Source organism: Nannospalax galili, unplaced genomic scaffold (genome assembly GCF_000622305.1).
Source record: "Nannospalax galili isolate Female #2095 unplaced genomic scaffold, S.galili_v1.0 scaffold1024, whole genome shotgun sequence".
Lineage (NCBI taxonomy): Eukaryota > Metazoa > Chordata > Mammalia > Rodentia > Spalacidae > Nannospalax > Nannospalax galili.
The window spans coordinates 535294-548958 of record NW_008351455.1 but is presented as its reverse complement, the minus strand read 5'-3'; the positions used below and the strand labels follow the sequence as shown (position 1 = coordinate 548958).

General features: G+C 40.8%; 1 protein-coding gene across 5 annotated transcripts in view; it reads left to right on the top strand.

The window, feature by feature from the left end:
* Window positions 1-13665, top strand: part of Ankrd44 (ankyrin repeat domain 44) — a 350075-nt gene that overhangs the window by 187079 nt on the left and 149331 nt on the right. For all 5 annotated transcript variants that reach the window (XM_017801989.2, XM_017801990.2, XM_029553616.1 and 2 more), the window contains exon 4: window positions 7418-7488. In XM_017801989.2, the coding sequence (XP_017657478.1) occupies window positions 7418-7488 (71 nt within the window). The remainder of the gene's footprint in view (window positions 1-7417; window positions 7489-13665) is intronic.

Genomic DNA, 13665 nt, shown 5'->3' with positions numbered 1-13665 from the left:
TTAAAAGATCTCAGAGACTGGACAGGTAGCTCAACAGTTAAGAGCTCTTGCTGCTCTTGCAAAGGACCTGGGTTCAGTTCCCAGCATTCACATCAGGTGGCTTGTAACCACCTGTAACTCCAGCTCCAGGGGATTCAACACCCTCTTCTGGCCTCTACAGGTACCCACATTCATGTGGCATACACTACACACACAAAATAAGTAAATAAATAAAAACAAATATTAAAAAAGATATCGCACAGGGAGGGAGGGGCAAATGGCAGGAGAGTAAGGGAAGGGAATGAGGACAAAGTATAATGACACATACGCATGAAGATGCCATGCTGAAACCCATCTCTGTGTATGCTCATCTAAGCGTATTAATAAAATAATGGAAATTGTTTAACAAAAGACCTCACAGTAGAAATTAAAATCTTTAACTTATATTCCAACTTGAGCTGTTACTGTTTCTATAGCTTGAAGTTTTGTTTATTTGAGACAGGGTCTGGCTGTGTTGTACAAGCTAGCCTCAAATTCATGCTCCAACTGCATCAGCTTTGAAAGGGAAGGTCTTAACTCTGCATCACGAGGTTCATTCATACTAGGCTAGAGTTGCTTGACAACCTTGGTCTGGTATCATCTTCACATGGGAATAGAATCTATCAGTCTCTTTGTACCTGTGGCTGATGTGGCAGGGCCACAAGGGTGTTATACGTATCTTGATATGTACACCTGTTTGGTATTAGAATTTCTGAACTGTTAATCTCTTTAGTATAATTTTGGTTTGCTATAGAATTTTTCTCTCCTTCCTTCCTTTCTCCCCATCAAATTGGGAAGACTTAGGGTATAGGAGAACTTTGGGACAGTTTTTAAACATTTTATTTAACAGAGTTTGAAATTTGTTTAACAGAGTTTGAAATTCACATAGCTTTCATTTTCCCTGAAAGGACTTTTATTCAATTTATATTTTATATCCCTGAAGAAATTCAAGAGTATAGTGATTTCAATTCTGAGCTTGAATCTGACAGCTGAGCCTTTAGGGAATCCAACCACACTAGTTTCCAATTTAATAATGAATGAGATGTTAATGATTCCCATGTTAGACAAACAATTTAGCCTTGCCAAAATAGCCTGTTACAGCTGTGCTCTCTGTTGTTGAATACACTCTTAGTGTACTGAAACCCAAACTCACTAAGTTACTATTGATTTTGTTTCCCATTAGCCAGATGAATGGAACTGAGAAGACAGTAGTGGATTAACGAGAACCAATCAGTGGTAGAGAGCTGAGATTAGAGTTGAGATATAGCACCACTTGCAGGAAAATGACCACAACAGGAATATTCTATAGAAAGAACTCAGGATGCGCAAAGGTGATGGGGTCCTGGTTGAAAGAAAACACTAGAAGGGTGCATGCTCTAGTATGGGAGTTTGTCGGGTGTAATTACTAAGTAGAAAAGAAATTTTGTAAAGGGGTTGGGCTTAGTAAAGTACTTACTATACAAGCATGAGAAACTGAGTTTGATTCCCAGCGTCTAAGTAGATAACCAGGTGGGGTGGTGTGTACTTGTAATCCCAGAGTTGGAGAGATGGAGACAGCAGGGTCCCTGGGGCTTGCTGCCCAGCCAGCCTAGCCTAATTGGAAAGCCCCAGGTCCCAGCGAGAGGAGACTGTCTCAAAACACAAGGTGGACAGATCACATACCCTTGCATGTGTACCTACACACACGATGCAGATGCGTACACATAAACCTGCAAGCACATATCATATGCACATACAAATAAATGAGTAATAAATAAATTTACTAGAACCTATGCACCAAACAAGGGGTAGTCCTGCAAAATGATTTCCTGTGAGTTTTCTAATTGTGCTTTCTAGTCTCAATGCCAATTGCCTGCAGAGCTAGTGGCACTCAATTCTTTATTTTTATGCCTAATAAATATTCATTCTTTGAAGATTAATTTTTTTTTTCAAAATCTGGCAAAAGAGGTGATTAAACAAGACATATCGTGACCACAGATATGGTACAATTATTAAATAATATGCCATCTTCTGGTGAGTGTGTAAGCTGGCTCTGGAGGCAACTCTAAAGGGAGTCTGAAAAATGCTTTGAATAGTTCCCACATACGTGGCCTTATAGACTTTCTCAAGGTAATTACTTGGAAAGATAGGATTCCCTGAGCTGTGGTAAGATCTCGTCTGTTTGAGAAAATGAAAAATCAAATAGCAACCCAACTGCATTATATTATAGTCATATTTCATATGCTTTTACTTTAATGCTTATTTATCTCAACAATGAAATGCCAGTCTTCGGATGAACTTGCCTTCAGATGAATTGTCTCTGGTCAGTAGGAATGTCCTGCCATTCAGCCTGCCTTGATATTACTTGTCTTTTTATCCCTTCCACTTCTTCCTGCCTGACAAGGCTAAGAGAACAGAAATACTGCCTCTAGACAAGATGCCAGAGTTCTCTTTACCCCCATCTCTTGGGAATACAATTAAGCCCATGCTTAATTGGTAGTTAGAATTCGTGCCTGATAATTTTTAACTGGGCTTTTGTTTTTGTTTCTGAAGATTTAGCACTTACTTTCATGTTTAGGATTGCAATGTCCTTGGGTAAAGGACACTGCCTTTAAATCATTAGCCATGCAGACTGTGTCCTTCAGTACACAATGGTGCCTGACAGGCAGGTAAATAACATGGAGCTTCCTTTAGAAAAAATCAGTTATAAATATTCAATGCAGAGCTTGAGCCATCTGACACCCCCTCCCCCAGAGTAAAACAAGACTCTCCAAAGTGTTGAGAGGAAGAGGATGGGACGCCAGCCTCGGGGATGGCACCTATGAAACAAGCAGGTAGCACGCTGTCACAGCTCCCTGCTGTGGAGAGAGGAGCTTCTGGCAGCTGCCCGGCTAGCCTCCTGGAGGAGCATGAGAGGCTGAATGGAGGTTTACATGTTGCCATTTCCTCCCTAATCATGTGTTGTTTCACTTTTCAAGTGCCTCTGAGGCCGTACACTGTACCTAACAATGCCATCAGACTGTGTGCAGTGTGTGTCTCTGAGAGAACCAGCATACAACCGTTATTTTTGTCCTCGAGACAGTTTTAATATTGAAAGCCACATTTGGGTCATATGAAACTAAAGAGTTTCAAAATCTATAGTTAACAGTGACAGCAATAACAATATAGGTATATATTTGTAAATTTAAAAATTAAATGGGGATTGTTTCTTGTTATGTAGCCTTTAGCTATACACATAGGTTCTAAAAGAAATATAATGATCCTGGTTATATTTTCCTTGTGGGTGTTTAAGACCATACAGTTGGCCCAGATAAACCAATTTAATTTTACTCTTTTTGAGGATCTGTTCCTCAGGGGTCACATGGGCTTGGGAGGAGCCCCTGGCTCCTTTCTTTTATCAGCTCCTTCTATGTGAAGATAAGTCAAAGGTCCTGCTTGACCATGGCTGGCTTTTCTTGGAAGATACCTTCCTTTGAGTTGTTGGCCAGGGTGGCCCAAGAGACACCCTTATAGTAACCCATCGTAGAACTGGGAAAATGAACAGCAGACCCCAATCTTATCTAAAGGAATGTTGGCTGATTGCTGCTAGATGAGGAAGAGCTGATCTTCCTAAAACAAGGGACTCTAGATAGGCTGACTAGGCTCAGCAGATGGGAACGGCTAGGGGCACTGAGAACACAGTGGACAGTAACAGGGATGGCAGATTATATGGGCTCCATTGTGTGTGGCAGGACTATGGGAGGGTGCCATTTGGGATGTGGGTATAAAGACGAATTTTATTTGGGATGTTCTGTATGAAATACACACAAAAAAATCAATAAAAAATAATTCAAAAGGAAAAAAATTAAAAGGGGAAATAGGCAAAAATATGAACAAGTAATTCTCAGGAAATGGCTTATAGACAGAAAGCAGACATTGGAAAATACTCAACCTTAGTATCAAAGAGGACACAAAAGTCAGATGCCATTTTCTTCCAGTCAGATTTGTAATAGTTTTTATTTATTTTTAAAAGAATTTCTTAGGCTGGAGAGATGGGTCAGTGGTTAAGAGCACTGGCTGCTCTTGCAGAGGACCTGGGTTCAATTCCCAGTGCCTACATGGCAAGCTAACAACTGTCTGTAACTCCAGTTCCAGGGGAATTTGATGCTCTTGTCTGACCTCTGTGGGCACTGCATGGCATAGGTGCACTTACGCACATGTGGACAATACACTCATATACATAGAATAAAAATAATAAAATATTTTAAAAGAATTTTGTTAACATAGAATCAATATATTGTAAACTACTTAATTAAACTATATATAATTTGCTGAGTTTAGACATATGCATATACTCATGAAATCATTGCTACAATCAAAATAATAGACATACCTACCACTTCCAGAAATTTCTTTCTATCCCTCTCTCTACCTTTTTTATTTTGTGTATGAGTGTTATCTCTGCATGTATATGAGTAAATCCATGTCATGCAGTGCCCATGGAGGCCAGAAGAGGGCGTCAGATTCCCTGGAACTGGAGTTACAGATGCTTGTTAGCCACTATATGGGTGCTGGGATTCCAACCTGGGTCTTCTGCAAGAGTAGCCAATGTTCTTAATCTCTGAACCTTCTCCCCAGCCCTTCTCTATCTTTTTAAAAAAATATTTTGTGGGGGAGCTGGAAAGATGGCTCAGCAGTTAAGAGCACTGGCTATTCTTTGAGAGACCCAGGGTTCTGTTCCCAGTGCCCACACAGAGGCTAAGAACCATCCAGAACTCCAGTTTCAGGGGATCCAATGCTTTCTTCTGGCCTCCACGGGCCAGATAGGTATTAAATGACGTTAACATTGATTGCCTTTATTTGTTTCTTCCTGATGAATTATGAAAAGCATCTTTCCATATGTGTTTTCATTTGGGCTTTCTTCTTGCAATAGCTTTTTGTATCTATAAAAAAATTTGAAACACAAATTTACTTTGTCCAAACTATGAATAATAGGCCCGAATCCAACCCTTAGGACTGTGTGAAGTCTGCGTGACCTGAGGGCCAAAGAAGCAGCCTAAAAATAAATGACCACCATGCATTTGGTTGGCTAAGAGATGTGATTTAAACTATATATGTGATTTTACTATACATATTCATGACCTAAGAAAAGTCCTGAGGAAGAGGTGGGTAATTTTAAAAGCATTGACTACCTTCTAGAATGTTGGAAGAAGAAATACTAGGACCTGTTGGGATAAATGCTATTTATTTCTAAATCAGAAAGGTCTGCTTTGTAACAACCACTGGTCCTCTGCTGGAATCAAGACTTAGGGGAGAAAATCTCAAATATGTTTTTGGTAATGGGAAATTTGTTTTAAAAGTCACCAGTTTTTCTGTTTTAATCACATCTGGGTTTCCTCTGCCTCAGCATTCAGTAACATTTGAGTCTCTCTTGCATTTAAAACAAATGCACTTGTGGGGCCATCCAGATGGCTTAGTGGATAAAGGTACTCACCTCCAAGCCTGGTAATCTACATTTGATCTCCTGGATAACCTGGACCCACATGGTGGAAGGAGAAAACTCTGACCTCCACATGTGTGGACACATGGGCGCATACAATAAATACATAAGTAAATGTAATAAAATTGTTAATTAAAAGGAATGTGCTTGTGTGTCTGTCCTACTGTGATAGTTCTTTGTGTTATTAGATCACTGAGTTTGCACCATACTTTTCACTTACCTGAAAATCTGAGTTGTAGACTTAGCGGTGAGTGAGATATTAGATGTAATTTTGAGGTAATATTTTGTAATTTACAAAGCATCTTCACATTCATCTCATTCTCCCAAGCACCCAGTAAGTGAGTATGGAAGTCTTAGTTTTATTGTTAGCCTCACTTTACAGATTAATGGCTCTAGGTCTTTGGACCAGTGGATGCTGAATTTAGAATTCGAATCCAAGTCTTTGCCCGTAAGCCCCACTGTCCTTCCAACCCATTTTACTCCAGAACATTTGGCCCAGAGCTTTTGATTCTATTGTGGTCCTCATTGAGGGCTGGGCTTTGAGCCCTTTGAAGCAAACTGGAGTTAGTGAAATTGACTTTCATGTTATTTTAACATTGATTAAAACCAAACAATTCAGTAGTGGCTCTCAACCTTGACAACATGCTACAATAACCTTGAACTATAAACACACTTGTGCCTGATGACATGAAGTCAGTCAGGACCGAAGGGGTGGGGTATTTCCTTTGTTTTAGACATTATGTTGTTTTGTGTTTTTTGAATACTGTTGATGACATTTTTTTCTCAAAGAAAAGATAGTATCAGTTCTACAGTTAGTTATTTTTTTGTCAATGGTTTACACACTAGTCCACTTTTGCCTGTGGAAGTCTTGTGCTGCCTTTCTAGGTTTGTTTTCAGCTGTTGGTGACATTAGTCAGCCTCTGTTTCCACTTGACTCTCTCAGTCTTGTCCCCAAGGCATCTCCTCTTTTCTTCCCTTTCCCTGCCGTACTTCTTAGTTCTTTGATTCTTTCCTCTGTTCTTCCTCGTGAGCATCTTCCCTGTCCTAAGACTAAATTGGCTTTTCTTAAGCATATGCAGACACCTTACACAGTTATCACCTCCCCTTTCATAGTCCTTTTATAAAACATTCCATCTCTGCCCAGATTGGTCAAAACCCTGAACCAGGGGCTGGAGAGATTGCTCAGTGGTTAAGAGCACCTCTGTGCTTGCAGAGGACCCAGGTTTGATTCCCAGCCACCCACATAGTGGCTGACAACTGTCTGTAACTCCAGTTCCAGGGGATCTGATGCCCTCTTCTGACCTCTGTGGGCATTGCATAACACATAGGTGCACTTGCATGCATGCAGGCAATGCATTCATAAGCATAAAATAATAAATAATAAATAAAATATATTTTAGAACCCTGACCCACAAGAAAGGAAACTTGTGTAGGGTGTTTCCAATGCTGAGACATAGTCTTGTGGGTTTGCTGTCATGGAGAGTGTGGGGTGTCAAGGGAGCAGGAGTATTCTGTTTCCCACGAGTTCATTCACATGCAGTTTCTGCTCAGTGCTGGTGACCTGGCTTCAGAGAGTTGAGCACGGTGTGTGCCTCTCATGTGAATCTGTTCCAGCTTGGTTTGAGCCTGTTTGTGTACTCTATAGCACACAAGAACTGTGAGCAGTTTACACAGGCCCCCTGTCCAAAAACTTCACAGAAAACTGCTTCATGTAGTAAAAGATTATGGATAGTCCTAGAGAAATTACTGAGACTTTAGGATAAGACACATTTTGTTTTTGTTTCCTCAGCCCATATAAAATCTTGTCACACTGTGACTGATGCAAAGAAAAGAGAATCTGCTGCTTATACTAGGCAAACAGGGGCAACACATGGCATTTGAATGACACTAGCAGAAAATCCTGGGACTCTGTGGCCTCTAACTTGTGCTGTTTGGTTGCAGGAGCTCGTGTAAATGCCAAGGACAACATGTGGCTGACCCCACTACATCGAGCTGTTGCTTCCAGAAGTGAAGTGAGTGATTCCTTATTTAATATAATAGCTACTGTCCCTAGAAAAAGAATTTTTTCCCCTGAGTTCAGGATCCTCATGGGTGGACAAAAAGCTTTTACCTCTAGCACAAGAGGGTCACCAAAACGGGCAGCTGTTTATATGTCTCCTGCAAGCCAGCCATGGTACAAGAGGTGTCTGGGGTAATCTGGGCAGCATGAACCTAGACCCTGATGAGTTCTCAGTCTGGAATGGAGGGAAATAGAAAGCAGATCAGTGCAAAGCCAGGGCAGCACTGGAGAAGGAAGCGAGTTAGCTTTCTTGAGCGGGGGAAGTCTCCCTAGAAGAGATGCCAGCCAAGTTAGTCCTTAAGGAATGAGCAGGGATCTAGCAGGCCAGGAGATGGAGAGAGGGCTGAGGCAGTGTGTACAAGAGGGAGCGAATGAATAGGAGTCATGGAATGTTCCAGGAGCATGGAGGGTAGGCAAGGTCAGTCAGATAGTAGGGCTGGCAGAGGAGCTAGCATCTGTTGAGCAGTGGGCAGTAGTCTTCAGTTAGCATGCTTCAGAAAGACCACTGTGGCTACAGGGTGGAAGCAGGTGAGAGATGAGGGAGTTCAGACAGGGGTGCTGACAAGAGGCCAAAAAAAGACAGCAGGCTAGGGTGAGGCGGGGAGGGGCACCAGTGGTTTCAGAGATAAGCAGAGGTAAACCTGACAGGATTTGGCACTTTAGGAGGATGAGGTGGAAAAAAGCTGGTGAGTGAGTGGTAATATCCTCAACTGAGAATGCACAGGCAGGGAGGGCGGCATGGGGGTGTAGGAGTACTGGAAGCTAGCTAGTTATTTTCACAAAACTTAGTCTGGCAAATATGTCACTATATTGTAAGCTCCACGAGGACAGGAGTTTTTATTTTACTACTTGATGAATTTCAAACCTGGGACATTCTAGAAATAAAATGGGAGTGATACTCAAGAAATATTTGTTCAAATTTTGCAAATTCAAGTGAAGATAGCAAGTAGGTTATCATTATTTATGTAGGTCTAGAGTTCAGGGTCAGGGAGGATGATTGTGAAGTCCTGGCAAATGAATCAGCTGGTTCAGTGAGAGTCTACGAGATGGACAGGGAAGACCACTGTGGGAGTGTGACTGGGAGGGAACCCAGTGAATATCAATCAGCCTGGTCAGAGAGGGCATGAGATTCTCCCCTTTAGAGGTAGGCGCTGGGCACTGTGTAGGTGAGTTTGGCAAGTGGAGCTGCCCCTCTGCCGCCAGAGAGGGTGATGTTCTCTGGGGTCACCCAGGAGCACACGAATGAACCTGCTGGTACTGCAGGTGTCTGTGACACTGGCATCAGTGTCAGCTATTTCTCTTTAGCAACTTTGTGGAAATTTCAGAATACTCTTGATAGGTGGCAGCTTAGTGTTCATTAACTTCCTTGTTATGCTTTATGTTTGGAGTTGTTTTGGGAGTTGGCTGCATTCTCTCTCCAAATAGCCCCATGCAAGGAGGGAGATGCAGAATCCTGAATTACCTTGCTCAGGCACCATGGAATTCAGAATCTTCTGATGGTTTCCTATTATGTTTCTGCTTTAACTGGGAAAACAGGCACAATAGGCTGCTTGAGAGAATAGGAGTAGCCTCAAGAGATCAGCTTCTTCATAGAGGAAAGCTTCCTAGTGTAGATTAAGCTTAATTAATTAATTAATTAATCAATTAATTAATTATGGTCTTTTTGAGACAGGGTCTCCCTGTAGCCCCAGCTGTCCTAGAATTCACTATGTGGCCTTGAACTCGCAGAGATCCTCCTGCCTCTGCCTCCTGAGTGCTGGGATCAAAGGCCTGTGCCACCATGCCCAGCTCTAGTGTAGATTTTAAAATGACTTAATCTTTAGTAAATTTCTTTAAGTATCTCTTAAATATATGTATATATAGAGGTTTCTTCTTTAACAATAATGAGATTGAGATCTTTTTAGTTAAAAGAATTTATGTACTTTCTATATGCCTGGTACTAGGCTTTCTGAGGGAGCTACAAAGGAAATACAGAGTTCCCAGCTATAGGGGAGCGAAGGACATATAACACATGTCTTCAGTACCCTCTGACCTACCAAGTAATTAGCTTTGTTATCTCAGCTAGCTAAAAAATCCTCAATCCTCAAAGCATCCATTTTCTTTAAACCATCAGTTACTTTCTTTAGATGTTGTTGGTGTGTTTGAGCCTAGTCAACCCAACGATGGGTTGCTCTGTTCTTAGATTTCGTGTCCAAGAAAGGCATCTGTTGCTTCCTCAGGTAACCAGCAATCTCCGCAGGTTTTAGGTAAAAAATGTTCACTTGTAGGTACCTCTTGCCAGAAAGAAGCTAAATATCTTTGTAATAGTATCTATCATAAATGAACAGTTTTTCTTTTTAAAAAATATTTTATTATTTTTATTTTATGTGTACAAGTGTATTGCCTGCATGTATATAAGTGCACCTGTGTCATGCAACACTTGCAGAGATCAGAAGAGGGCATTGGACCCCCTATGTTAGTCACCATGTGGGTGCTGATTATCGAACCCAGATCCTCTGCAAGAGCAGCTAGTACTCTTAACCACCGAGCCATCTCCAAGTTGAACTGTTTCTTAGAAAAATTGGAGTCTCTTTATTTGTCAGTAGAATTAACAGTGAACATCAGAATTTAGGCCCATCATCATTATTCTCTGAAAGTCCTAAGTTCGGCCTCCTTTTCCTTCTGATTTGGCCTTCTTGCTATTCTTTTATATACACCCTCACTAACAGTTGGGGAAAAAGAAGTAGGTGTGAGGGGACATTTGGATTGGTATTTTGGCATTTGACTGTCGGCACTTGCCAAGGAAGATGTCAAGTTTCAGCTTCAGAGTTGGCATAACCTGTTGCTCAGGTTGACATTGAGCTTGTCAATGAGCATGTAGTAGAAACCATTTCTTGACTGAAAAACTTCCAAACTCCATTCTGCCCTCGGCACCATTCTGCCCACCAATGCCTGACACATCTGGATTTCTCAGGTTGCGAACAATTTGAAACCAAACAGTGCTGTCTTCTTGTCTGCTACCTAATGCTCTGCTAGCCCCAAGGCTTTGAGGAAATGAAGACTCAAATGAAATATTAGAGAAATGCATTTTGTAACACTAGCTAACAGATTTAAACAAGATTTGAGGCCACCAGAGGGAATATGCTGTGTTGTGACTGACTTCACATTGTCTGTCCTGCTTTGCTTATTGTAGCTTCTTGCTTCATTGTCTTGGCTAGGACACCTGTGAGGAAAGGAATTAAATGGATACAAACCCAGAGTATCTAAACACATTGAAGCTTAACACTTGTTTGTTGAAGCCCACTGGGCGGAAGGCACTATCAGTCATGTCAGGGGTACACAGTATGGCCTCTGAGGTCATGATGTTTGGGCCTGACACAGCCCACATGTGGATATGCTGATCTCTCACATGTGAGCGTTCTGCCGAGATGAGCCAAGGGGGAGTTGCTGGACTTTGCACGTCCCTGTTCTAGAGACTGTCTATGGGCTGGAAAAGTAAAAAATGGCCTTATCCTGTTTTTGGGTATTGGATTGAGGACATTGTGTCTAAGTGTTATTCTGAGAATTTGTTAAGCATTCTGTGTGCTAAAGATCTTCTGAGTGTCACTCCACTTTAACTTCTGAACTTTGAGATTGATATTATTGGTAATACTAACTTAGGAAGTATAACCTCACAGAAGTTACGTATGGAATGAAAGGTATTACAATCAGTGAGTGGAGAAGACCATGACCAGGGATTCGATTGCTTGCCCACCATGCTCTACTGCTTGCCTCTGATTGTATAAACACCTCTAGATACTCTTCCAACCAGTAAGGCGTCTGGTTTTGCCTTCTATGCAGGAAAGAAGTCCCAATGAGAATAAATAGCTTTTCTAGGGTTGAGAAAGATAAATATTTTATATTATAGCTTATTTTAAAAAATTCGTATTTTTCCTTTTCTTCAAAAAAAATTTCTATTATTCTGGGCTAAATGATAGGGTTCAAAAAATTTGTAAAAATAATATGGAAGACTATAATGTTATTGTTTTCTTGAATTTGTCGTTATGTTTATAAAAGATATTTACATTGGGAACATTTATAATGTACTACTTAGAATGTAAATGGTTTATGCTCAGACTTACTGTGTACTGTTAAGTCATCTGGGGTAGTTGTTAAAATAGCCTGTTCTAGACTTCTCCCTCAGTGGTCCTGGAAAGACATTTATGCCACAAGGGGGCCTGTCTTGGAGCATTTGTCCTGTTATTTATTTATTTATTTATTTATTTATTTATTTATTTATTTATAGTATTAACTAAGTTCTTTGACAATTCCATACTTTCCTCTCCCCTTTTTTATCTCCCAACCCAGATTTGTGACTTTTTAATCTAGTTTTGTAACCTATTTAGTTTAACCAGGGTCATTTGTGTGACCTTTGGCTTAGGATTGTCCATTGGAACTTTGTGGGGTACCAGTGGCACACAACTGAAGGCAACGACTCCCCCTTTTCCTGAATCTATCAGTAGAAAAGAGTTCAGCAGTGAGGAGAACCACAGTACGAACCACAGACCCCTCCTCCATCTGTATCTGACTGTTGATGAACCCATTCTCATGAAGACCCAGAGCAGACATCTGCGGTTGATGAGAGCCTGATTGCAGTGGCTGAGTAATGCCATTTTGTAGCCTTTCTCCCTTTCTTTTGCGTTATTCCAACCTCCTCTTCCATGACGTCCCCTGAGCCTCAGAGGCCATGGTACAAAGGTCTTGTCTAGGGCTGAGCTCTCAACCATTACTTATTCTCGTCTTCTTCTACAGACATAGTCTGTATTCACAGCAATTCACTGGAGAGAGGCTTCCAATTAAAGTTAAGAGTGGTAATTGTCTATGGGTGTAAAGGTATACATTTAGAAGGCTGTTCAATGATTTGTCAGATTAGCTAACAGTAGAATTAAGCTCCCTGCTATGGCCTGTGACCTCTCCCACCACTGTGGGCTTTTGAGTGGGCTTTACAGTACTAGGTAAAGGATTCCTTCTTGAGGAGTGGGCCTCTAATCCAAATAAGAGACTCGTTGGTTACCTTCATAACAGTCATGCCATTATTCACATCTTGCATTATAGATTGGTATTGTAGTTCCTAGGGTTCACAACCGGGTAAGACTGTTGATGCTTCTTCCCCCCGCCCCCCCAGCAGCTGCACAGCACATCTGACACTATGAAAGCTAATCAGCAGGTGAAGACTCCCAGCTCATGGGGAATACTTTTGTGTTTACCTGCCCTAATGTTCAAAGACAAGGTTTTATGATGTGTCCTTAAAATTCTCTCCTGTGTCCAAATCTACAATGCACACTTCTGTATTGTACTACTAGTTTATAGAATAACTGTATCATTATAACAATTATAATAATAGAGGATAAGTTTAGTTTAATAATGGATACTTCTAGAAGAATAATCCCATTAGCTGAACAAATTGTTTGAGCACCAATTTATACAGTTCTTTTAGAAAATGAAATTGCCGTAATCAATATGGAATAAAAGCCCCTAAAGAATGTGGTAATACAGTAAAAGCCTTCAGAATTCCAGTGCAGCCTTGATAGTATCAGCCTGTAGCACAGTAAATGTCCTGTTAATATGTGCCAGTTATTACTTACAGACTTTGCTGATGGTCATATTAATATATTTATACCACCCAAAGCTACTACATTTATAATATGTGTACCTGCTAAACTTGGTAGAGAATATAGAAAGTAGTTTAAGACTCAGATCTTGGCCTAAAGTAACTTATGATTTATAAAATTTGACATTGCTTATATCTGTAAAAACTACATATAGTTATAAACTTTACTTTTCCATCCATAATTTATGACCGATATAAGTACAATGCACATTTAAGAGTAAAAAATGCACTAGTAAGTGAGATAGTTTTAAAGATATCTGCTATTTTGTCTCATCTTTTCCATGTGCCATTGTATGTGTCTGCTTCTTATTTTGAGGTCGGAATGGTCTTTATAAAAAGAGAAATCAAGTGACTGCAGACGTCATCTCCAACTCATGACATCCATATCAGCCCTCCCTTCTGCCTGCTATGTCAACATCTTATATAGGACAGCCTGCCCCAGGATACCATCCAGCAGGGCCTACAGCTCCAAGACTGAACAAAATGGGGCTGAAACTTCCA